This window comes from Schistocerca cancellata, chromosome 6 (assembly GCF_023864275.1).
Source record: "Schistocerca cancellata isolate TAMUIC-IGC-003103 chromosome 6, iqSchCanc2.1, whole genome shotgun sequence".
Taxonomy (NCBI): domain Eukaryota; kingdom Metazoa; phylum Arthropoda; class Insecta; order Orthoptera; family Acrididae; genus Schistocerca; species Schistocerca cancellata.
In genome coordinates, this window is record NC_064631.1 from 421,285,919 (window position 1) to 421,313,097 (window position 27,179).

General features: G+C 42.0%; 1 protein-coding gene across 1 annotated transcript in view; it reads right to left on the reverse strand.

The window, feature by feature from the left end:
• LOC126088359 (integrin alpha-IIb-like) overlaps positions 1–27,179 on the reverse strand; it is a 269,521-nt gene that overhangs the window by 130,624 nt on the left and 111,718 nt on the right. Inside the window, exons 11-12 of the mRNA XM_049906497.1 lie at positions 25,828–25,923; positions 5,995–6,157 (exon numbers count right to left, since the gene is read on the reverse strand). Of these exons, the coding sequence (XP_049762454.1) occupies positions 5,995–6,157; positions 25,828–25,923 (259 nt within the window). The remainder of the gene's footprint in view (positions 1–5,994; positions 6,158–25,827; positions 25,924–27,179) is intronic.

Genomic DNA, 27,179 nt, shown 5'->3' on the forward strand with positions numbered 1-27,179 from the left:
GGTGGCTCTATGGTCCTCGGAAAATAATTGAAATTAGGTAGTTGAACACCTTTGCATATGTATATGAAATTGTAAATTGAATTATTTAATATGATTTAAAGCGAAATGGAATTAAGTACTTAGGTATTTACAGAAGACTATGTCCGTCGCTGGTGTGTGTGTGTGTGGGGGGGGGGGGGGGGGGTGACGTAAGTGGGGCGGTGGCGCAGCGATTGTACAGTTATAACGCGTGCGCGAGAGAGAGTCAATTAGCTAGCATTCTAGTGCCGACGAAACGTGCTGTTATACAGTCATGGCGGATTCCACTGTCGAGCAAAATTTGCCGCCATAAGTATAGCACTGTGTTCTTGTTCGCAAGGAAACGTGGAGGATGGTGAACGGTCGGCATCGACAGGTTTGAACGTGCCAAGGAAAACAACTTTGGCGCCAAAAGTGTGGCGGGGAACAGCCGACCGTTGGGTGATTCACCTCTGAGGCAAACAATTTTGGCGGGAAACGTGCAGAGGCGACGAATACACGTGGTGAGCAGACAAGGGACCGCTGTGACGTCAAACTCGGTAAGTTCCAACCTGTCCAGCGAAAACATGTTTACGACGTGGGAGCGATCGCTGGGCTCGTCCCCAGCGTGTTGGCAGTCCAGCGCAAGCGGCTGGCAGCCTCACGTGACAGGCGTCGCCGATGTCTCCGCGTGCTGGGCAGGGGGTGGCGAGGATTTGAACTAATTCAGTTGGAGCGCGGACGTCGTGGCGACTGCACTGCGATATCAAAGATGTGTGTGATGACTGTGTTGGAGAACAAGTGATGACCATACTGCTTGAAATAAAGTCTTCAGTCCCTTCCCCCCTGCAAAATCAAAGGACATGACTTACGTTACTATAAGTGCAGTCTATTATTTGACGCGATTCTGATAGGCTACCAGTGTAAAAAGATAAGTGATGGAGAAATTTCGTACGTGTGGTCGATTATGGTGTTGGGATTTGAACTTTTGTTATGGATGTAAGGAAAATGGCTTTCTCGCCGAGAAAATCGGACATCTTGAATAAATAATAAATGATAATAATAAATAGAAGTACAGCTTTCGAGACATTATCATGTTGAAATTTGGCGCAATTTTCTAGTCGAGATAGGGCTATAATAATAAATAATAAAAATAATAAATTATAATGAATGATAGTAAATGATAATGAATGATATTAAATGACAACGAATTATATTGAATGTTAATAAATGATCATGAATAATAAACAAAAGTAAGGTTTTGCAGCCATTATCGTGTTGGAATTTCAATTTGGAGGGAATTTTCTAGTGGAGGCAGGTCAATAATAATAAATAATAATAAATGATAATAAATAATAATAAATGATAATGAATTTTAGTAAATGATAATGAATAATAATGAATAATAATAAAGAAAATTACGGTTTTGCATGCATTATCCTGTTGGAAGTTGAATTTGGTGCCTATTTTTTCTGGAGGGTTAGGTTAGTGTACGTAGCCCAATTGGTCTATTTAACTAATAATAAATGATAGTGAATGTTAATAAACGATAATCAATAATAATAAATTCAAGTTTGGTTTTTGCATGTATTATCCTGTTGGAATTCAAACTTCCCGCCATTTTTTCTTCTGGAGGCTTAGGTTAGTGGATATAGCACAATTGGTCTATTTTCCCACCAAAATTCAAACTTTCCACCATTTTTCCTGGAGGTTAGGTTAGTGGACGTAGCACAATTGGTCTATTTCCCCGCCAAAAGCCGCTATCTTCGATGACGTCATGCGCTGTTGCCAAGTCTACATGCCGCCATCTTGGATTACGTCATCGCCGGCATCTTGAATAAATTTGGCAACAATGGACAGGAGGCCTGCACGAACCTTGCCCTACTACTGACCTCTATAGTCACATCATTTCCTTGCACAGCCACCTTCAAGCTGTTGCTGTCCATCTTTCCCTTCCCAATTTCATCTTCTCTGTTTGCAACATCAACATACCCGCATCTTCTGCTGTCACCAGGGTAGACATTTTGCAACTTATTGTTCAACTTCCTCCTCTCTTTTTGCAGCTTGTTGACTTCAGTCCCCACCATCCCCTTTGGGGCTCTCTACGCCCCTGTCTGAGAAGCTCTCTCCTTGTAGATATCTTCAAGCAGCACAGTCTAATCTGTTTGAATATGGGTACAGCCACATTTCTTTCCGATTCCACACACACCTTTTTCTCACTTGGACCTTTCGCTCTGTACTGTTCAGCTTGCTCGTCATCTCGAGTGGTCTGTTCTCTCCGACACACGCTCGACTGACTATTTTTATTGTGCTATTCGTTTGATAATGCCTATCCCATATGTCTGTCCAACCAACTGGCAGCTTTCCAAAGCTCTACTCCTCACTGGCCAGTTTCGATGGACACAATTTCCCCGGCATTGACGACTAGGTAGAATAACTTCCAGACGCCATCCTTACTGCTGTGGAATGTTCCATATCTCGAATCTCTTCCTCGCCGCGATGTGCCCCCAGCTCCTGGTTGACTGAGGCGAGCGGAGACGAGCTCTCCGCGTTTTTAAATGTCATCCCACGATCGCGAATAGTGTCCATCATAAAAAGCTATGTGCGCAGTGTCGCCGCATTTTCAATGGCATCAAGATACCTAGTTGGCTTTCTTTAACAATTTTACCCCCTCTTCTGTTGTTGAGGGTAATTTCCGACGATTTTCTGGAAATGCGCTTCATTCTCCAGTTCCTGGTCTGACCATAGCGAAAAATGTCATTATAGATGCTCTTCATATCTCCAACACCTTGCGCCGATATTTTGCAGACTTTCCGTCTTCCACCGACTACCATCCTGCCTTCCCCCCTCAGACGACGGAGGCAAGGACGATATCTTTCTCCTTCCAGAATCGTGAATGTTACAAGGTTGCTACTACTATGAGGGAGCCTAAACACGGAAACTCTTCGTCCTGGTCATGTGCTCCAGGACAGGACTGCAGTCACATTTTGATGTTGCACCTGCTAAGGCCTAAGCTTTGTCCTCTATACATATAACCGCACTTAGACAGATGGCACATTTCCCAATCGCTGGCTTGAGGCTATTGTCATTCCCATACCTAAGCCTGGTAAGGACAAAGTCCTTCCAGCTACCGCCCAATTTCCCTCGTCAGTAGAGTCTGCAGGGTGATGGAACGTATGATAAATGGTCGGCTGGTGTGGTGGCTCAAGTCTCGGAATCTCTTCACAAACGCCCAGTGTGATTCCTGGGCACTGCTCTGTAGTTGATCATCTCGTATGCTTGTCAACTGATATTATGAACAATTTTTTGCGTAAGAGCCAACCTATGGCCGTGTTTTTTGATTTGGAGAAGGCGTATGACACCTGTTGGAGGACTGGTATCCTCTGTATTATGTACGAGTGGGACTCCCGAAGTCGCCTGCCTCCATTTATCTGGGAATTTTTAGAAGACTGTGTTTTTAAGGTACACTTTTATCCAAGAGAATGGGGTATCTCAGGGGTCTGTGCTCAGTGTCGTCTTATTTGCCATAGCCTTTAACCCTGTTATGGAGTGTCTGCTGCTAGTTATCTCAGGCTCTCGTTTCGTTGATGACTTTGCGATCTGTTGTAGCTCTCAACGAACCTGTCTGCTTGAGCAGCATCGTCAGCGATGTCTTGATAATCTTTACTCGTGGAGTATCAACAATGGCTTCCGCTTTTTCGCTGAGAAGACTGTCTGGTGGCGCCGGGAGTTCCTTCCCCATCTCTACGTCTCTGCCCATTCCTTCTTTCGTTCGTTCATACGTTCGTTGGGACTCACGTTTCACGCTTATCTGACACTTCGTTGTAGTCGCTCCCTCAATATTCTACGGATTTTATGCGGTAACTCGTGGGGAAGTGATCGGACCATCCTCCTCCCTTTGTACTGGTCCCTTGTTTGTTCGAAAGTGGATTAAAGATGTATCGTATATTCATCCGCATGTCCGTCTACCTTACGTCTTAACACCATCCACTACTGTGGGATACGTTTAGCCCTGGTGGCTTGTATACTAGTTCCATTTAGAGTCTTTATGGTGAGGCTGCTGACTTACCGTTGTCTTACTGGCGGGATGTTCTTGTGAGTACTTAAGCGAGCCATCTGTAGAAGAAAGACCTTCTATGCCCGCCCACCCGTCCTATGCTCCCTTTTTTGACGATTCCCTTGACCGCCAGTATTGACTTCGCCCATCTTCCCTGTTGACTCCCCTTTCACTTTCGTATGCTTCTTCGACAGTTTTTCTTTACACTCCCTGCCACGTTCCCCATGGGTGCTACGAGCTCTTCACCTCCCTGACTGTGTGCAGAGGTATGTGTTCATTTCAGACTCCATTCGCTTTCTAAGAACACTACTCCTGGTCTAGTGTATCGCTGCGAGTTTCTCGCACTTCGCACAGCGTCCTCGTCTACACCCACAGTTCCAAGAGCTGATCATGGTGTCGGGCGTGCCTTTGCACTTGGTGGTGATGATTTTCACTATCGGATTCCTGACCAGTGCTCGATCTTTTACGGCATAGCTCTACGACTTTTATCAGGCCACCCAGTACATCCAATAACACGGACTTCCAAATTGTGTCATCTGCTCAGAGTCTCTCAGTGCTCTTCAGAGCCATCGCTCCATCAGTCCACCCTTTAGGACAACGGATCCAAGACAGCCTCCACTCGCTTACTGTGGAGGTAGCCACCGTGGTGTTCCTGTGGTTTCCTGGTCAAGTCAGTGTTCCAGGGAACCAGGCTGCTGCTGCTGCAGCAAAGGGTGCAGCTCTTCCCTCGGCCTGCTAGTCATTCTGTTCCCTCAGGTGATCATCGTGTCGCTGTCTGTCGGCTTGCAGTATTACTCTGGAGTGCACAATAGTCTTCTCTCTAGGGGAACAAACTCCGGGACATTAAACCTCTCCCAATAGCATGATCGCGAGGAGGTGATTTTAGCCTGACTTGGTATAGGACACTGTCGTTTCAATCACCACCATTAATTAAGTGGCGACCCTGCCCCACTGCTGCTCTCAACCCCTGACGATGCGCCACCTTCTGATCCGTTGCCCATTTCTTCACTTTTTGTATTTACGTCTACGTTTGCCGTCCACTTTGTCCTATGTTTTAGCGGATGACATGCTTTCTGTCGATCGCGTACTTTTTATTCGCCGCGGTGGCATGGCGAAGCAAACTTCAAGTGCCCCGAATGCACCTCCGCTAAGCCAACGATGTTTTGAGAAATTTTCCCCATGGACGTCCTTGTCCTTAGCTGCTCCTCTTTTAAAGTTGGTTGATTGTTTTTTTCTCTTTTTCGCCTCAGGTTTTTATCTAGTACCCGTTTTTTCTTACGTTATGATACGGGGACTTATGACCTTAGCACTTCTGCGCCCTAAAGCACCAACAAAGAAAAGAGCACTTGGTTAAGAGAGATTGATAAGAACACACTTGCCTCGGGGACATTGACGAGTAGTCTTGCTCCAGAGTGTCACAGAGAGAGAGAGGTGTCCAACTGAGTGCAGGCTACAGAGGGCAAGCTAGACCTAGAACTTCCAGCTGCTACTGCAGCTGGGTTCCACATTCATTCCACCTAAAAATGGTAAGCTCGAGCCAGCGATTCAGTCACCGAGCCAAGGTAGTTCCAAAGCTAATTAATTTGCATTAGGGTTTAATTGCACAGATTTAACGTTAGCATTCGCTGGTTGCACCCATTGTGAACTTTGGTGAATCTATTGGTATTCATACTTGCTTTTCTGTGGGCCTTTCTTCAAATTACTTGCTAGTTTCACAGTCATTTGGCACATCCTTGGCAGTTTCAGATTATGCCTTCATGTGTCCAGCGATCGTGCCAAGGCATCGTTCGTATGCTTGATCCAGTGGGAATATGATTTAATTTGTTGTATTACGAGCCATGTCGGCTCTTAGTGTTTTCCAGGCATTCACCAAACCCAAACCCTACCATTCGCACTACAGTAGGGGCGAGGCGAGAGCTCGTGTGCAGCGCAGCACGTACCTATGGAGCGTCGGAGCAGGACGGCGGCGACACTGACGTCGACGCTGTCCCCGTCCGCTTCCAGCGGCCCCGCGACGCACTGGAACGTCTGGCAGCGCGTCCTGTCCAGCTTGGAGCAGTCTGCAGTGGCGCGCAGCTCGCTTCCAAACGCTGCCGTGCTGATCTGCATAAAACATTTCACCTCGCGCTTCCTTACGACATTTAGAAAATATTATTATTTAAATTATTATTTGTTAAGTAATCTCGTCAAACTATTACTTCTGTCTGTTATCGAATGAAACAAGTTTACTGTTACAATTCACTATACATTTATTTTCACAACGCATTTTGAGGTTTCAATCTCCACCATCAGGTGGTTTCATGTGGATTAATACGCCATTTTTGTCTTGCATTAACACGTTGAAGTAACCGGAAGGACTATCTAGTAGAGAAAAACAAAAACTATTTCAGTATATGGAACGTAGTTTTGTGATGGTCTTTGACAGAAAGGGTGAATGAAACATAGAAATGTGAATATGAAATTAAAATTAAAATATCTCCAATAGTTATAGGCAATTTTTCCTGTCATGTTCAAATGTGTGTGAAATCTTATGGGGCTTAACTGCTAAGGTCATCAGTCCCTAAGCTTACACACTACTTAACCTAAATGATCCTAAGGACAAACACACACACCCATGCCCGAGGGAGGACTCGAACCTCCGCCGGGACCAACTGCACCGTCCATGACTGCAGCGCCCGAGACCGCTCGGCTATTCCCGCGCGGCCGCATTTCCTGTCATGTTACACCACATACATCTTCACACTATGTAAGCACTGAAGGGAATAAAGATGGTGCATAGAATTTAATACGTGCAAAGAACATATAACAAAACAGAACACTATTTCAGAGGAAGTATGAAGAGAGCAATACTCGAAGCGTTTTAGAGGCCATTGATGTTGTGCAGGCGAATACACATGTAAGTGGAAATATCTCGAGCAGTCCAATTCTTTGCTGTCAAATTTACGTAACTTAATGCCTGGTACACATTTAAGTAATCAGGGTGACATGTTAGAAAGATAAAGTGTAATAATGATGTTCCGATAATTATGTTTCATTTCATGTGCGTGTCTGTGTGTGTGTGTGTGTGTGTGTGTGTGTGTGTGTGTGTGTGAGCACTTAAAGCTGGAATTTGTCGTCTCCATTCGGGAGGGCAGTGGGCAGTGTGCCCTCGACCTGCGTTAAGATGATATGTTGTTATAAAAATGGTGTTACTTATTATGTCTGAATACTAGAAGGTCGTTAGCCAGATTATCACCAATCAACTCCCAGCCTATTTATAATCCTAGGGGAAATCGATACAATTATCCCTAGTCAATAAACAAATTCATAATCTTTGAAGACGAACGAGTACACTACTCGTTATCTTCGCTGAATCGTAAGTAACTGATCATTAAGTTCAGACACTGTGCACATCTATAACTCCATCACATTGAGAACAACATACTTAACTATGCAAAAGGTTATATTCGTTATTCGTTGGTCTTCTAATCATGTAAAAGTTGAAGGACAATTAAACGATCTTGAAATTTAAGTCAAGTCTGCTTGTAACAGTTTTCATTTGGTCTAACTGATGGACAAAGTTCACAAGAAGTGTGAGAAAAGTTCTCTGAAATATCGATTGAACACACACAACGTGGCGCAAACACTGTGGGGAGGTATCAAATTGTATTAAAGAAAAAAGAACAAGGAATCCTTATCTGAGAAGCTCGCAGTTTCAAAGTTAATGATACAAAATGACAAATTAAGCCAAATTTGTAAATTAAATTGCGTAGCAGGACATGTAGTGAGTTTCTCACAATATGGATCATATGGTTCACATTAACATAGATTGCGACACTTGTCTACAAAATCAGCAAAGCGTGCATCCATCAGCACCAGTCAACAGCTGGGAGACAAATAGCCACGAATCTTAATTATCCCTCCTCATCTCTCTCCCTTCCAAAAATTTCTACTATGAGGGGTTGACTCAATGCTGTTGCCAATGTCACGGACCAGAATATCACTTGTTTCACGAAGAAACAGGGAACGTCCCATTTTTGGTGTACATAACATACATTAACAAACACAGGGTTGGTACTAGCCTGGAACAGTGCCATCTTGGTCAGCCTCTTCATGCCTAACACAGTGGTGTTACTACTCGGAAATTTGGCGCTTTCTCTCGCCTACTGAACGTGTACAGGACTGGCAACATCAACTTCGAATTTTCCCATTTCTTTGCGCCACCCTGTACAATAAAAATAGCCAAATCCTGAGTACAGCAGAGTCGTTACTAGTCGAGTTTGAGGCTCCGTAAAAGAAGTGACAGATACTGGTGACGTACTTCAATAATAAATTGTGTCCTAAAACATAAATTACGAACTTACCACGCTACAGTAATTTTTTGGGTGCGCTTTATGATACATGAATAAAGGAAGTCGGCAGAAAATGTGGACTTCGAACAAGACGAAACATTTAAATCACGTAAGGTTGATTCAATAACGTTGTGCGAGTCTTCTAATTACAGTAATGGTTGTAGCCTTAATTCTTTTGTGTGGGCTTACTCGGCCCAATTTTTCAGTGGATATCAGTTACGAATTAAGTCAGCATTTGTGGTATTACATTTACTTTATTAGCGAATTAAGCCCTGAATTAAAGTAAATGAAAACGCTGCTTCTCGATTTTTTGTATCTCTTCGAGACGAGAGGGAGGTATATAGGAGTTATTTTGTGCGAGGTTAACTTTAAGGCAACCCATTTCTAACTAAAATTGTTGGCACTCATTAAGATAGTGATAGCCGTTAAAAAAGGTCCTTACTTCGAAGACGGACACCATAAGCGTAGGCATACAATACGGGAAGGTAGATGGCGGTTAGGACTAACCAGGTAATGGCAACCGAACAGTGTGTTCCCTCAGAAGTCGATGGTAGGACAGAAACTGTTTTTTGTAGGAACGCAGTTCAGACTGGCAATAGAAAACAGTACCTATCCTCACAGTCTGCTGTTTTATATCTGCGGCCCAGCTAGGCCATTCAGCTCATCTTTGTCGGTGTCCTAGAGCAGGCAGTACGTCCATCGCAAGCACATCATGGGCAACTGTCAGGCACCGTCGACACAACATGGCGAGATGCCTCGGCCTACAGGCCAGGTAACGCGCAATCATACTTCGATGTTGCTGCTCATTGTTGGCATTCTTCACTCTCGCTCGTTTCAACCTTATAAGGGCTTCACTGATCATTTCTGTAGCTTTCATTGTCAAGGTCTATTCTCCTCAGTCAGCTTATAATATAAGCGACTTTTACGAGTTTTTCGGAAAAACTAATGAAGCAATCAACCTTAATCTTTTTTACACATCATTTATAGATTCTTGGACAAAATTTTCTAATTTTTAGAAAGAAATTGTCATCATCAAGCCCTCCATCCGCGGAGCTGACGCTTCTCTGACCGAAATGAGGTGTGTCCACGGCGAAAGTCCTGCAGTCTGCAAATTTTATCATCTGACATAAAAAACAAGCAATTTTCTTACTCTATAGGATATTGCGCACGGAGTAATCGCACAGTTTTTTTTTTAAATTTGATCAAATAATTGAATGACTTGCGTTTGAGACACAATGTAGTTTTCTCGTGTGTTCTTAGTCGCGTTTTGTGCAATAACTAATGAATAAATCAAGATAAAAAGGTAGCCTATTAGTCCTTAAGGACACGGCCAAGGAGTATTTCAGCCAAATTTCAGAAATATCTCATTATTAGTGTGCCCGCGATCCATTCCGTAAGCTTAAAATATACTGTGCATGAAGCTGCCCGCGATCCATTCCGTAAGCTTAAAATATACTGCGCATGAAGCTGACGGAACGGATTGCGGGCACACTAATAATGACATATTTCTGAAATTTGGCTGAAATACTCCTTGGGCGTGTCCTCAAGGAGTAATACGGTAATTTTTTATTTTAATTAATTCAGTAGTTACTGAGCAAAACGTGACCAAGCGAACGCGACAAAACTACATCTTCGATTCAAACATACGTCAGTTAATTATTTGGTCAAATTTCAAAAAACCTGTGCTATTACTCCGTGCACAATATGATAGAGATCACGTCCATCACAGACACACCTCATTGTGGACACAGCAACTTTAACTCCTCGAATGAGGGGATTAATGATGACTGAATTTCTTAAAAAAATTTCAAAAACGTTCTCCAAGAATCAATAAATAATGTGCAAAAGGTTTATGTTATCTGCTTCATTAGTTTTTTTTAAAGAAAAAACCGCTTATTTTGTAGGTTGACTCCAGACAATCCAAACCGGGACAGCTATTGATCAAGAGTTTAAGCGGGGCGAAAACAAGACTGAGAATTCCACAATGGACTGTTGTCCGAATTTTCGTAGCTAAACGAAAATTGGGAAATGCAAAAATGGGGTATCAAACTGACAGCGTGTGATCTAGTTTCGAAAAAAAAAAAGTAATAAAGTGCCGACCGGTGTCAAAATATATTATATTTCACGTTTTCTGAAAAAATACTAAAATAGAAAAAACTGGAAAAATTTGTCAAATGTTCCCAGTAATGATTTGCCTAAAAGTAAAAGGGAAAACAGATTAGAGAAACTTTTGACGATTCTTTGATTCAAGGACAGTCGACTTCAGTACCTCAGTTCATTCAAACCAGGACATTCTGTTTTTAGTTTCTTTCGTCAAGCGTGAATTCATGTGCTCTTGAAGCTGGGGAAAAGCATGTTACAGATTACTTTGTTCGTTAATGAAGTACTGCAGAAAACGATCGTCTTAAGATCCATACGTCTGCCAAATAGTTTAACGGCTCGTGACGGTGTTGCAAGGTCATGCAAGCGTTGTAGCAGGAAATTCTGAAGATTTAAGAGGAGTTCATTTTTATAAACACCTTTTGTGGTAGTAGTTTTTATACTACTACCAATTCTTATAGTTATAATATCTCACTTTTAAAACTGAAATAGTGATTTTTACAAGCACATAAATTTCCACATTTGTAGCCCTTCTTTTAAACATATAATGCTTCACAGCGCAGTTAATAATTCGTGTTTCATACGTCAATGATTTGAATTTCTTTATCACAGCAATTAATTAAAAACAGCACAATTTTATACAGTTAATTATAATAATACTGATACGCGGTGTTACAGGTTTTTAATTCGATAAACTGCTCTAAAATGAAAATTTTGTGGTTAAGTTAACGCTGGCAGGGCCCACAGCCTACATCTCTACACATTCTAACTACGGTCCTGCGTCAGATTACGGCACATCCTAAGGAAGGAAGGGAACGCAAGCTCGAAAAGGATCATTTAGAAAAAAAATACTGTGGTCTTCAAACCAGTATCTGGGTGTTTCATTAACTCGTCCCGTAAAAGGGCTGATCGAGGGATACGACTTACTGAGTACAGTCGTGCACCTGCATGCAGGACATACGCATCCCAAACAAAATGCAAGGCATACTGATTTAGGTATTCCGTGATATCATTAAAGGCGAAAGTCAACATAATTCCTTTAAAAAGTCGCTATCGATTTCCTCCCCCTCCCCCCCCCCCTTGTCCATATCGAGGTGGTGACCAATCTACACACATCAAAGAAGGTTTTGCATCATCTCGGTTCCGAGAGTTCCGCAACCTTTACAGAAAATTGGAATAGAGATCAACATAAACATCATTTCCGCCCTTTTTATTGCTGATGAAAACCACACATTGCATGTTGTACCACCATACAGCGATCCCTTCAGAGGTGGTGGTCCAGACTGCTGTACACAGCGGTACCTCTAATACCCAGTAACACGTCCTCTTGCTTTGATGCATGTCTGTATTCGTCGTGGCATACTACCCACAAGTTCAGGTGTAGGTCCAGATTGTCCCACTCCTCAATAGCGATTCGGCGTAGATTCCTCAAAGTGGATGGTGGGTCACGTCGTCCATGAACACCCCTTTTCATTCTATCCCAGGCATGTTCGACAAGGTTCATGTCTGGAGAAAATGCTGGCCACTCTAGTCGAGCGATGTCATTATTCTGAAGGACTCATTCACAAGATAAGCACGATGGGGGTGGGGGGGGGGCGTGGGAATTGTCGTCCATGAAGACGAATACCTCGCCAATATGCTGCCGATATGGTTGCACTATCGGTCGGAGGATGGCATTCACGTATCGTACAGCCGTTACGGCGCCTTCCATGACCACCAGCGGCGTACTTCGGCTCCACATAATATCACCTCAAAACAGCAGTGAACCTCCACGTTGCTGCACTCGCTGGACAGTGTGTCTAAGGCTTTCAACCTGACCGGGTTGCCTCCAAACACGTCTCTGACGATTGTCTGGTTGGAGGCATATGCGACACTCATCGGTGAAGAGAACGTGATGCCAATTCTGAGCGGTCCATGCGGTATGTTGTTGGGCCCACCTGTACCGCGCTGCATTGTGTCGTGGTTGCAAAGATGGACCTCGCCATGGGCGTCGGGAGTGAAGTTGCGCATCATGGAGCCTATTGCGCACAGTTTGAGTCGTAACACGGCGTCTAGTAGCTGCACGGAAAGCATTACTGAACACGGTTGCGTTGCTGTCAGGGTTCCTCCGAGCCATAATCCGTAGGTAGCGGTCATCCACTGCAGTAATAGCCCTTGGCGGCCTGGGCGAGGCATGTCATCGACAGTTCGTCTCTCTGTATCTCCTCCATGCCCGAACAACATCGCTTTGGTTCACTCCGAGACGCCTGGACACATCCCTTGTTGAGAGCCCTTCCCGGCATAAAGTAACAATGCGGACACAATCAAACCACGGTAGTGACCGTCTAGGCACGGTTGAACTACAGACGACACGAGCCGTGTACCTCCTTCCTGGTGGAATGACTGGAACTGATTGGCTGTCGGACCCCCACCGTCTAATAGGGGCTGCTCATGCATGGTTGTTTACATCTCTGTGTGGGCTTAGTTACATCTCTGAACAGTCAAAGGGACTGTGTCTGTGATAACAATATCCACAGTCACCGTCTTCTTCAGGAGTTCTGGGAACCGAGGTCATGCAAAAATTTTTTTGATGTTTGTATATTGATTTCGACTTCTACACGACGCTAGATTTTAACCTTTCCACTGCAAAGGTCGACCAATGGATTTCTGTCTTTAAACTGATCGTTGGCTTCCAGAGAGTCTACTGCAAATAGCATGAGGAAATCGAGAGTTTTACGTGCTACCGAAATCGAGGTGACTAGAGATGAAGGTCAGATGAAGAAAACTGCAGTGATCACAGGAATAATGGCGTCAACTTACCGAATGAACACATTGACTTCTGGGAAGAGCGATTTTAATTGATTTACTTTAAGGTGAATATTTTTAGGTTTTGGCCAGAAATGGACCTCTCGTTTACTCCTGCACAATCCCCTTCCCCTTTTTTCTATAACAATTCACCTATCATAGGTTTTTAATTTTGTAAACATTTTACGAGATTTTTAATATCACGTTGATGACCGACGCCTGGAAGATATTAATGTGCAACATCAAAATGGCGGTGGTAAACATTAGTGGTGCAATACTGCTGACATCCACTGACTCGATGATCGCATATCAGCGACGATGTCAATGCGCAACCAACATCTGGAGCGGATGCAAAACACCAGTATCAGACGTGTTGACGCCAAGTAATTAATGCATTGGTATCGAATGCACTGTCGTTGTCGTGGAAATTGCAGTGTCATTCAACTACCGTCAATATACATCGCCATGGGGTCCGTGGAGTCCGCCCTCTACAAGACCAGATAGACAAAAATATTTAGCGAACGCTACCTACTATAGAATGTCTCGTCATACGGACCACAATACAACATTTTGTACACATGCGAAAAAGTGTAGGTCATACACGTCGCACAAACACATAACTATCTTCGATGTGCACCACCATGAAACCGTGGTTTCCACTCCTTGCCAAAGCCACTAAAGCTCACGTCACTGTCGACCGACGTCACCATGACGAGCACTAGACATCGTTTTGAATGGGTTGCTTTCGGAGATGAAATAGTGATAGCAACAATGGATCAAATAGGTAAAAAGACTATGCGTAGTAGAAATCCTAGGATATCACAGGACATATTGAATTTAATTGATGAAAGGAGAAAATATAAATATGAATCAATGAAAAAGGAGAAAGGAAATACAAACGTCTAAAAAATGAGACTGAAATGGAGTCACATGTGTGGCTAGAGAACAAATGTAAGTCTATAGAAGAATATGTAACGAGTGGAAAGATAGATACGGGCTGCAGAAAATTAAAGAGGGCAGTGGAGGAAAGAGAAGCAGCAGTACGAATGTCAAGTGCTCAGACGGAAAACCAGAACTAAGCAAAGAAGGGAAAACAGAAAGGGGGAAGGAGTATACAGGGTGGTCCACTGACCGTGGCCGGGCCAAATATCTCACGAAATAAGCGTCAAACGAAAAAACTTCAAAGAGCGAAACTTCTCTAGCTTGAAGGGGGAAACCAGATGGCGCTATGGTTGGCCCGCTAGATGGCGCTGCCATAGGTCAAACGGATATCAACCGCGTTTTTTAAAAATAGGAACTCGCATTTTTATCACATATTCGAGTAGTACGTAAAGAAATATGAATGTTTTAGTTGGACCACTTTTTTCGTTTTGTAATAGATAGCACTGTAATAGTCACAAACATATGGCTCACAATTTTAGACGAACAGTTGGTAACAGGTAGGTTTTTTAAATTAAAATACAGAACGTAGGTACGTTTCAACATTTTTTTCGGTTGTTACGATGTGATACATGTACCTTTGTGAACTTATCATTTCTGAGAACGCATGCTGTTACAGCGTGATTACCTGTAAATACAATATTAATGCAATAAATGCTCAAAATGATGTCCATCAACCTCAATGCATTTCCAATACGTGTAACGACATTCCTCTCAACAGCGAGTAGTTCGCCTTCCGTAATGTTCGCACATGTATTGACAATGCGCTGACGCATGTTGTCAGGCGTTATCGGTGGATCACGATAGCAAATATCCTTCAACTTTCCCCACAGAAAGAAATCCAGGGACGTCAGATGCTGTTAACGTGCGGGCCATGGTATGGTGCTTCGACGACCAATCTATCTATCATGAAATATGCTATTCAATACCGATTCAACCGCACGCAAACTATGTGCCGGACATCAATCATGTTGGAAGTACATCGCCATTCTGTCATGCAGTGAAACATCTTGTAAGTAGGCTGTTTAGGTTTTTTTTATTGGTAACGCCACGTGCGCTCTGTATGAAAATCACTGGCTGTGCTGTGTGCAGTCTGTGGCTGGTTTGCATTGTTGTTTGCTATTGTAGTGTTGGGCAGCTGTATGTTAAGAGCGCGTAGCGTTGCGCAGTTGGAGGTGAGCCGCCAGCAGTGGTGGATGTGGGGAGAGAGATGGGGGAGTTTTGAGAGCGGATGATCTGGACGTGTGTCCATCAGAGACAGTAAATTTGTAAGACTGGACCTCATATATATATATATATATATATATATATATAATGACTTTTGAACACTATTAAGGTAAATACATTGTTTGTTCTCTATCAAAATCTTTAGTTTGCTAACTATGCCTATCAGTAGTTAGTGCCTTCAGTAGTGAGAACCTTTTATTTAGCTGGCATTATTGGCGCTCGCTGTATTGCAGTAGTTCGAGTAACGAAGATTTTTGTGAGGTAAGAATTCATGAAAGGTGTAGGTTATTGTTAGTCAGGGCCATTCTTTTGTAGGGATTACTGAAAGTCAGATTTCGTTGCGCTAAAAATATTGTGTGTCAGTTTAGTGAATGTCTGAGTACGTTCAGTTTTGCTCAGCTGTTTGAAAATCAAATAATGTAAGAGGTTTATCAGCACAGTAATTCATTAATTTTTCTAAGGGGACCTTTCATATGTCGACCCTTAGCCGAGGATACCTCACTGGAATCTTCTGATTTTTTCTTGTAGTTTGTGTAATTAGTGTAGCTATTGTTTATTGCTAGCGCGTAATTATAGAGAGAATTTACTGTGTAGTTGTAGTTTTTCATTGTTGTACAGTAAAACAGTTGTGGCATGCATGTAAATTTGCACCAAGTATTTCGCAGCTGCGCTTGCAATTAAAGAGATATTATTTTCAATGCTATGTTAATGTGTTTTCTTATTTTGCTCTTCAAATTGTGCTTTTCTGTGTTATTGTGTGAAATATTGTGACAATAATGGCGTGTGAAAAACGTAATACTAGGCTCCAAAGTAAACTGAGAAATGACAGTGAAGACGATAGCAGTGTATCAGCACCACCGAGTAGTGAATTAACTAATGTTCAACATAGTAATTTGGAAATTGTGCATAGGGGAATGGAGCTGGCGGCAAATAATGACGTAGGCAGTTAAACAAATAGTGAATAGGGAAGCACTATCGATCGATTGGTCGGCAACAGCTCGCCTCAGGATTCCGAAATGACAGGACACAATCTTGCAAATACTGTAGATTCAGGTTTTGTGTCCTCACCGTTTTCTCAAATAAGTGAAGACACATTTTCTGCTCGTCAAAATGTGAATGTTGCCGGTGCAAATGCACTGCCGAAAAGCATAGAGGAACAGATTCCAGACACTAATACATTATTATTGCAATTAATGCAACAAATGAAACAAAATCAGAGACAAACACAGCAACAGTTAGACACAATGGAACAACACCACAGACAAACACAGCAACAGTTAGACGCAATGGAACAAAATCGAAAACAGTCACAGCAACAGCTTCAAAAGTTAGAGATCACGCTTGAACAAACACGTGAAGGTTTAACTGCTGAGTTACTTAAAATCGAATCGAAATGTCAAAAAGTCTGTAATGACGTAAAAACACAAATTTGTGAGCATTTCCAACCTAATTTTTCGCATCGTGAAAATGCATTACAGAATCACGAAGCAGCCATAAAAGAACTGCAAACTATTGTTCATGAAAATCACGACACCTTTCAAGCTAAAATTGACTCAGTTGCATCTACCAATTCGGTTACACAACTTGCAAAAACTCAGGAAAACTTAAAGGACACAGTAGATACGATTTCAACACCAATGGACACTCTGAAACTTGGTTCAGAAAAACACACTGAGGAAATAAGTTCTCTATCGGAGAAAGTAGCCGAGCTTTCGGATCAGTTCACCAACTTATCCACAAAGGTAGATGATGATATGAATGACACAAGACCCGTAGCCTTCACTAACACAGAAGAGTATGAACAAATTACAAAATTCAAACAAAATCAAAATCAAATCAATACACAGTACAAAAGAGAAATCCGGGAAGTACAAGATCAGTTGACACAGGTAATACAAGAATTACATATTTCAGAGGGCACTCGCACTCCAATACGGGAAGAGGGACATAGAAATACGGAACAGCCACAAAATAATAACACAGGGCACTTCGGAAATTATGAAAGAAATTGGTAAGGTACACCGAATTTTGAGATGGAACCGCCGAAACGAAGTAACAATGACCGATATGCGACTCGCCGACATGATGATTTTGACTATAAGCTGTTTATTACTACATGTAAATTCAAAACATTTAAGAATTCTGCCAACGACGTTCATCCACAAACATAGCTTCATCAATTCTCTCATTGTTTTCCTCCGCAATTGGTCATTGGAGCACAGGCTAGAATTTATGTGTGGCTACTTAGAGAATGAACCAGCTGTAAGAAAGCGATAGGTCATTCACGGTTGTCACAGTGGAGGAGAATTTTATCATGCCTTCCTTTCAGCATATTGGTCTCAAACTACACAAGACCGAGTAAAACATAGCATCATAATGATGAAACATTTCGAACAATCGGAATTTTCTAGTCCTGTCAAATATTTCGAAGACATGTTACATAAGAATCAGTATCTTTCAAACGCATATAGCCCCTCAGAACTCATCCGCATTTGCTTAATGAAATTGCCTGAACAGTTAGGACATATTATTTTGGCAGGTCGTTGCAAAGACGACATTGGAGCTTTTCATGGACTCTAGCAAGAATTGGAAATTGACACTGACAATCGCGGGACGCGAAAACAGGAACACAACAATTACAGGTCACATCCGTCACAATTCCGCGATGAAAGAAATAAGAACTGGACACGAAAAGGCTATTCTTAAAACGCAAATCGTGACAAAACAGACACCACCCGTATGACAACCGTTGGCAGAATAATAGTTACAGAGAAAGATCGCATTTCTGTAGTAATGAATATGACAGAGACAATCAGAGAAACAGACAATATGGGAACCAAAATAATTATTATCACGGGAGACAGAATAACTTCAGATACAACGGTCCACCGCGCAGATATGATTCCGGGAGAAATTCTCCACCACATGACCGACAAACAAGAAACTATGTAAACTACCGACAAAACGACAGACCTGAATTGCATCAGAACTGCCGGGATTCAAACAGGGCAGGGCTCTCTCGACAAGGTGAATTTGTAGAAGTTAGGTCTCCTAATCCCAATAACGACTCACACCAACAAAGAGATAGCAGACAATGACTCGCATCGCAGGCAGCCACGTGCGCCAGCTGGCTCAGAGAAAAATAACATAGACGCTAACCTTGAGAAAAATTCCAGTATTCTTTACCGACGTATACTGCATGATAATTGCGTTCAAGTTGAAACTCTGAGTACTATGAAGAGTAAAGGATTGCACCATACTTCACATGTAAAACCGCTTATTGAGGGATAAGTCTTTGCTATAAAACTTTTCACTTCACGTTACTAGTACTCTTTATCACACTTAGAAACCGTTAGCATGCACCTATGTTTTAAAATTAACTATCCAGTCAAGAACCTAGGGAACTTATTTAGACAGTAATTACGAGTTCATTGTTATAGTGAACAGATGACACAGTGTTATTGTATGTGTACATTCTTGCTTGTTAGTTGCACGATTATGTAATGACTGTAAGGCTTACATACTTAGAACATATACCGGTGCTGCTAATGAGATTTTAATGCAACATTTTGGTTTACTTGAAAATACATTCTGGATTTAAAGTACTTTCTGAGAGATACCAGATGACACAGTGGTTAGTTTATTTGACAGCTACATGATTATATCACGACGCTACTAATGAGTGACACAATTTAAATTATTGCATTTGCACTGTATCTGTCTACAATGAGACCGCCTTTTCTGTAGCACAACAATACATTACAGCACAGTACTTTCTTCATCAAGGCAATAAGTGTAATAACTAAGATATCTATTCTTTCTAGTTGAGAGATTGCTCAACTTGTTTAATATCTAGTTTCTAGCTGCACTGCAGCATTGGTTAAAATAAAATTTAATAGATGTACTAATATAGATGTTTTATGCCTACAGATCCAGTAAATAATAATTTTATGATCTACTTCCAAAAAAAAGGGAACACAAATAGACATTTCCCTTCACAGGAAGCATAAACAATTTTTTTACGATTTGGTAACTTGTCTGCTAGAGTAAGTAATCTAGTGTTAAGATGTGACATAGGTATTAAACATGGCCATTTTTACTGTAATATTTTTTCTGCTTGTGGGTTTGTCATGTTTAGATATAAGTTATTGCATTTGCTGCTGCTGTTTGCTTGGCATAGTGCTGCTGAATTTGACTTTGTATTACTCTGTTAAGCCAGTTTTACAACTGATTTATTTTTCTTGTTTGCTGCACATTGCCTTATGTTAGTTGTAATATTGCAATCGCTTTGATAATTTATATTTATTGCTGCTTGCTTTGCCAATTTGCATTTTTTGTCATTGCTGTTTGCGTTAATTGTTTTGTGCTGCTGCATTGCCTTGTCCCTTAGTTTAGCATCTGAGCTCAGTAGATTTAAGTTAGCTTAAGAGAGGGTAGGCTATATAAGAGAATGAGTTGAGATGAAACGGAAGAAATGCATTGACAAAGTATAAAAAAAGTGAAATAAGAGGAAACATCTATGAAATGAAGTTTTCGGTTGGACTGCAGTACCAAATGTCATACTGAAAACAAACCCTTTCCTGTCCTTTTGTGTTATTCTAATATGTGTCTGTGTACCTTGTGTATTTGTATTCTTCCTGTCGTTATGTGTTTATCTGATAAGACTTATGTTGTAGAATTTTTCTAATACTCAGCTACATTCACTATGATGAGGAATACTGTTATCCTCAAATATAATTTGCATTTATAATATGTTATTTACTTTGTAAAGATGTTTAGACATTATTTATTCTGTTTTGTTTTAATGCTCACGTGTGAAGTTGTTGGCACGTAAAGTGCCCTCCGCCACACACCGTTGGGTGGCTTGCGGAGTATAAATGTAGATGTAGATGTAGATGTTTCGAAAGTTATTCTGACCTTTTATGTATTTACTTATGTCATAATTCCTGTAACACTGATGTATATGTTATTTCGATTATTTTGTAAAGCCCATATTACCACAAATGTTATCTGTATTGTTACGTTCTTTAATGATGTATATTGTGCCTTTGTAATTGTATTCTTATGTTGTAAATTTGTGATTGTATAGACACCACTTCTTCAAATTAAGTTTAATTTCACTGCACACGTTTCTGTTGGTCATAGTATACGCACAATATGTGAGAAGTTGGGACTGTTAGTGTTTGCACATGTGTTAATAATTCAGCAAGGAACTGAGCATTGCTGGTTCTAACGACATTTAAAAAAAAATTATGAGTGCACAAGTGGTGGTTTATGGACTTGCTATATTGTCCGCAAGACGCTTAGATGGTGATTGTGCACCTGCACAGTCACAACATATGGCTGCTGGCCGTCTCTACAAGGACTACAGTGGGTCTGCATCTTTGATGGCCCACCAACACTATTATTTCTACAAGGACTGCAGTGAATCTGCATCTCTGGTGGCCCACCAATATCGTAATCTCTACCAGGACTACAGTGGGTCCGCTCTGTGATGACCTATCTACCAATATTCTTCAAAACTTCGACTGACTCTGTTGTGGGTTTGCCCTGTTGTGGACCATTACCAGTCTGCATGTCAAGAGTCAGCATTATCTTTCTGTTGGAAGGACAACACTACTTCTTCAAGACTGCATGGAAATCCACTACTTCTGTGTGTATTTTCTTTTACTGCTCAGACTTTGTACATAAAATTGTGATTAATACTGTGATGAATGATCAGGGCTGTCTTTATAGACTGTGAGAAAGTTTTAGCTTTTGACCAACATTGTATCAATAAGTGTGTGCATTTGATATCTTTGTTATTGTAATTATGAAAAATTTTATCAAATCATTATTGGCCACTGCCCAAAACAATTTGTAAAATTTTTTGTGGGGAGCATGGGGGCTATGTAAGTAGGCTGTTTAGGTTTTTTTAATTGGTAACGCCACGTAGTGCTCTGTATGAAAATCACTGGCTGTGGTGTGTGTACTCTGTGGCTCGCTTGCATTGTTGTTTGCTATTGAAGTGTTGGAGAGCTGGATGTTAAGAGCGAGTAGCGTTGCGCAGTTGGAGGTGAGCCGCCAGCAGTGGTGGATGTGGGGAGAGAGATGGAGTTTTGAGAGCGGATGATCTGGACGTGTGTCTATCAGAGAGAGTAAATTTGTAAGACTGAATGTCATGAACTGATATATATATTATGACTTTTGAACACTATTAAGATAAATACATTATTTGTTCTCTATCAAAGTCTTTCATTGCTAACTATGCCTATCAGTAGTTAGTGCCTTCAGAAGTGAGAACCTTTTATTTAGCTGGCAGTATGGGCGATCGCTGTATTGCAGTAGTTCGGGTAACGAAGACTTTTGTGAGGTAAGAATTCATGAAAGGTATAGGTTATTGTTAGTCAGGGCCATTCTTTTGTAGGGATTACTGAAAGTCAGAATGCGCTGCGCTAAAAATATTGTGTGTCAGTTTAGTGAATGTCTGAGTACGTTCAGTTTTGCTCAGCTGTTTGAAAATCAAATAATGTAAGAGGTTTATCAGCACAGTAAATCATTAATTTTTCTGAGGGGACGTTTGAATCTTGTAGTAACATCGGTAGAACATTACGTAGGAAATCAGCATACACTGCACCATATAGATTGCCATCGATAAAATGGGGGCCAATTATCCTTCCTCCCATAATGCCGCACCATACATTAACCCGCCAACTTCGCTGATGTTCCACTTGTCGCAGCCATCGTGGATTTTCCGTTGCCCAGTAGTGCATATTATGCCGGTTTATGTTACCGCTGTTGGTGAATGACGCTTCGTCGCTAAATAGAACGCGTGCAAAAAATCTGTCATCGTCGCGTAATTTCTCTTGTGCCCAGTGGCAGAACTGTGCACGACGTTCAAATTCGTCGCCATGCAATTCCTGGTGCATAGAAATATGGTACGGGTGCAATCGATGTTGATGTAGCATTCTCAACACCGACGTTTTTGAGATCCGCGATTCTCGTGCAATCTGTCTGCTACTGATATGCGGATTAGCCGTGAAAGCAGCTAAAACACCTACTTGGGCATCATCATTTGTTGCAGGTCGTGGTTGCAGTTTCACATGTGGCTGAACACTTCCTGTTTCCTTACATAACGTAACTACCCGGCGAATGGTCCGGACACTTGGATGATGTCGTCCAGGATACCGAGCAGCATACATATCACACGCCCGTTGGGCACTTTAATCACAATAGCCATACGTCAACACGATAACGACCTTTTCCGCAATTGGTAAACGGTCCATTTTAACACGGGTATGTATCACGAAGCAAATACCGTCCGCACTGGCGGAATGTTACGTGATACCGCGTACTTATACGTTTGTGTCTATTACAGCGTCATCTATCACAAAGCGAAAAAAGTGGTCCATCTAAAACATTCATATTTCTTTACGTACTACACGAATATGTAATAAAAATGGGGGTCCTATTTTAAAAAACGCAGTTGATATCTGTTTGACCTATGGCAGCGCCATCTAGCGGGCCAACCATAGCGCCATCTGGTTTCCCCCTTCAAGCTAGACGAGTTTCATTTTTTGTAGTTTTTTCGTTTGATGCTTATTTCGTGAGATATTTGGCCCAGTCACTATCAATGGACCACCCTGTATAGCTGGCTCTACAAGAGAAGTGAACTTGAAGGCAGTATTATAGAAGGGGAAGAGGGCTAGTTGAAGATGAGATGGGAGATATGATATTGCGAGAAGAATTTGATGGAGCACTGAAATACCTAAGTCAATAAAAGGCCTCGAGAGTAGACGACATTCCCTCAGAACTGTTGATAACAATGGGAGAGCTAACCATGACAATTCTATTCCATCTGCTGTGCAATATGTATGATACAGGCGAAATACCCTCAGGCTTAAAGAAGAACGTAATAATTCCAATTCCAAAAACAGCAGGTGTTGACAGTTTGATAATTCATGGTTGCAAAATACTATCACGGATTATTTACAGTACAATGGGAAAAAAACTACTGAAAACCGACGTCAGGCATGAACAACTTTGTTTGGAGATAAATGTCGAAATACACGAGGCAGTACTGACCCTACGGCTTTCCTTAGAAGATGGGTTATGGAAGGCAAACCTACATTTATACTGTTCCAGCGTTACCACAAACGCCGGAATGAAGATGAAGAACGCAGGAGCAGAGAAGGCGGTGAGACGACGTCGACCAATGGAGCACCGACTAGGACCGCATCACGACAGGAGCGTCCTCTAGCAGAAGAGAATATAAGAGCCGCTCCTGCCAGCCTCGGCCGACAGCACCAGACAGGGACTCGCAGACCAGCACAGTACTAGGAGAGCACGACGATAGCAGTGACGTGTGATCCATATCAATTGCTTATGTGGACCCTGTATATAGCAAGGGACTCTGACTTATTTGAATGTCACCCATCGTTTGCGACACCGTTGTAAATTCAAAGTTAAGTATTGACAATCTTCTTTATTTTAATAAAAACTATTAATGTGATTTGCTTGAATTGTTGTATAGCATTCCGAGAACGCAGCATCCCTTAGGTACCCTATGCGAGACGAGTGGCAGGACCCCACATATACATTTTGTAGATTTAGTGAAGGCTTTTGACAATGTTGACTGGAATACACACTTTACATTTCAGAATGTAGCAGGGGTACAATGCAGGGAAAGGAAGGTTACTTACAAGTTGTAAAGAAACCACACTGAAGTTACATGAGTCGAAGGGCGTGAAAGGGAAGCAGTGGTTGAGAAAGAAGTGAGAGAGGATTTTAGCTCATCCACGATGTTATTCGGAGTGTACTTTGAGCAGCCTGTGAAGGAAAACAAGGAGAAATTTGGAGACGGAATTAAAAGTCAGGAAGAAGAAATAAAAGCTTTGACGTTTGCCGATAGAGTTGAAATTCTGTCAGAGACAACAGTGGACTCTGAAATGCAGTTGAACCGGAATGACAGTGTCTTGAAAGGAAGATGCAAAATGAAAATTAACAAAAGCGAAACAATCTTAATGGAATGTAGGCCTATTAATTCAAGCGATGCTGAGGAAAATGGATTAGGAAATAAGCTACTGGAGGTAATAGAAAAGTGTTGCTATTTCAGCAGCAAAATAACGGATGATGGCTGAAGTAGCGAGGATATAAAGTGTAGACTAGCAGTGGCAAGAGAAGCATTTCAGAAGAAGATTAATTTGTTAACATCGAATATAAATTTAAGTTTTAGGAAATCTTTTCTGAAGGCATTTATCTGGAGTGTAGTGTTGTACGGACGGTAAGCAATTCAGGCAATAAGAATAGAAGCTTTTGAAATTTGGTGCTGCAGAAGAATGATGAAGATTAGGTGGGTATAGTGCATAAGACGTACTGAACGGAGTTGGGGAGAAAAGAAATTTGTGGTAGCCTATAACTTGACTAACATTCTGAGACGTTAAGGAATCGGCATTTTAGTATTGGAAGGAAGTGTGTTTGGGAGGGGGAGGGGGAGAAGGAGGGAATAGCAGAGGGAGACCAAGAGACGAGTACAGTAAGCAGGTTCAAATGGATGTGGATTGCAGTAGTTATTTTGAGACGAAGAGGTATGCACAGGACAGAGCAGCGTTAAGTGCTAGACGCCAACAAACGCGTCTTACTAAATTAAATTACATTACACCTGAGGTAAAGGGGGCGTGGCTTAGCCTTTATAACTGCCAGACCTCTACTCCTTACTCAGCTGATACCTGCTTAGTACTTGACTCATACCATCAGCTATTACCTCGATGGCCACATCGATACTACCTCAAATGTCAGAGATATTCAAGAACTTTTCCCACTTTTTATTCTGTTGTGCCGTAGTTATGATTTTATTTTATGTCTTATAACCCTTTGTACCTTTATGAGTGATACTACTTACTGAATGAAACTTCCTGGCAGATTAAAACTGTGTGCCCGACCGAGACTCGAACTCGGGATCTTTGCCTTTCGCGGGCAAGTGCTCTACCATCTGAGCTACCGAAGCACGACTCACGTCCGGTACTCACAGCTTTACGTTTGCCAGTATCTCGTCTCCTACCTTCCAAACTTACTGAGTGAAAGTGATCATAACATTGAATAAACGCTACTTGACTGTTTTTTACAATCAAGGTATAGCAACCCCTGCGGTTCCGTAGCAACTTTTAAAAATACAGATGGAGAAGAGTGCTGAAACAGCGATTTTGGCCCACTTTTTAGAATTTTTAGAATTGAAGAACTGAGAAGAAACTAGGAACGAGAAAAACTATAGAAAATTTAAACATGCATGGTCAGAAGCTGATTTTTCATACATAAGAATCCGCGTGTCTACCGAGTTGGTTCCTCTCCGGTCATCGAACGATGTTTTATGCAAGAAATCTGATATTCTTGCGTAGTACCAAGAATTTGTCTCACCTGAGAGATCCAGCCCGGTGTCCCCTGGGAAGATGGCGCATCGCTCGTCGGAGAACCAGATGAGGTGGCGCACGTCACCTTGTTTGGAGTGCTCGTCTGTTAGAGAAAGCGAGAACTATAATTGAACCATCTGTGTACAACTCAATACGTCTGATAAAAAAGAAAATGCTGGAAGCAAAGAGCAATGAATTAAAGGAATCACAACAAAAAATTTGGAAGAAGTGGAAGATTTATTTTGACTAAATTTTTATACCTTTTTCCATTAACTTTCAACATTACGGTATGAGTACAATCATGGCAATTGAACGCGGACATACTTGATGAATCGAATTAGAGATTTCTGTTGCGTTGGAAAGCTACGTCGTGGTACGTACATTATCTGATTATCTGTTCAAAAGTATCCGAATACCTACACTATGTGATCAAAAGTATCCAGACACCCCCAAAAACATACGTTTTTCATATTAGGTGCATTGTGCTGCCACCTACTGCCAGGTACTTTTTATCAGCAAACTCCTGAGGGAGCAGAATGGAGCGCTCCGCGGAACTCACGGACTGCGAACGTGGTCACGTGATAGGGTGTCACTTGCGTCGTATGTCTCTACGCGAGATTTTCACACTCCTAAACATCCCTAGGTCCACTGTTTCCAATGTGATACCGAAGTGGAAACGTGAAGGAACACGTACACCACAAAAGCGTACAGGCCAACCTCGTCTCTTCACTAACAGAGACCGCCGACAGTTGAAGTAATGTGTAACAGGCAGACATCTATCCAGACCATCGCACAGGAATTCCAAATTGCATCAGGATCCACTGCAAGTACTGTGACAGTTAGGCCGGAGGTGAGAAAACATTGATTTCATGGTCGAGTGGTTTCTCGTAACCCACACATCATGCCAGTAAATACTAAACGACGCCTCGCTTGGTGTAAGGAGCGTAAACAGTGGACGATTGAACAGTGGAAAAACGTTGTGTGGAGTGACGAATCACGGTACACAATGTGGCGATTCGAAGGCAGGGTGTGGGTATGGCGAATGCCCGATGAACATCATCTGCCAGTGTGTGTAGTGCCAACAGTAAAATTTGGAGGCGATGGTGTTATAGTGTGGTCATGTTTTCCATGGAGGGGGCTTGCACCCCTTGTTGTTTTGCGTTGCACTATCACAGGATTACATTGATGTTTTAAGTACCTTCTTCCTTCCCACTGTTGAAGAGCAATTCGGGGATGGCGATTGCATCTTTCAACAGGATCGAGCACCTACTCATAATGCACGGCTTGTGGTGGAGTGGTTACACGACAATAACATCGCTGTAATGGATTGGCCTGCATAGAGTCCTGACTTTAATCAAA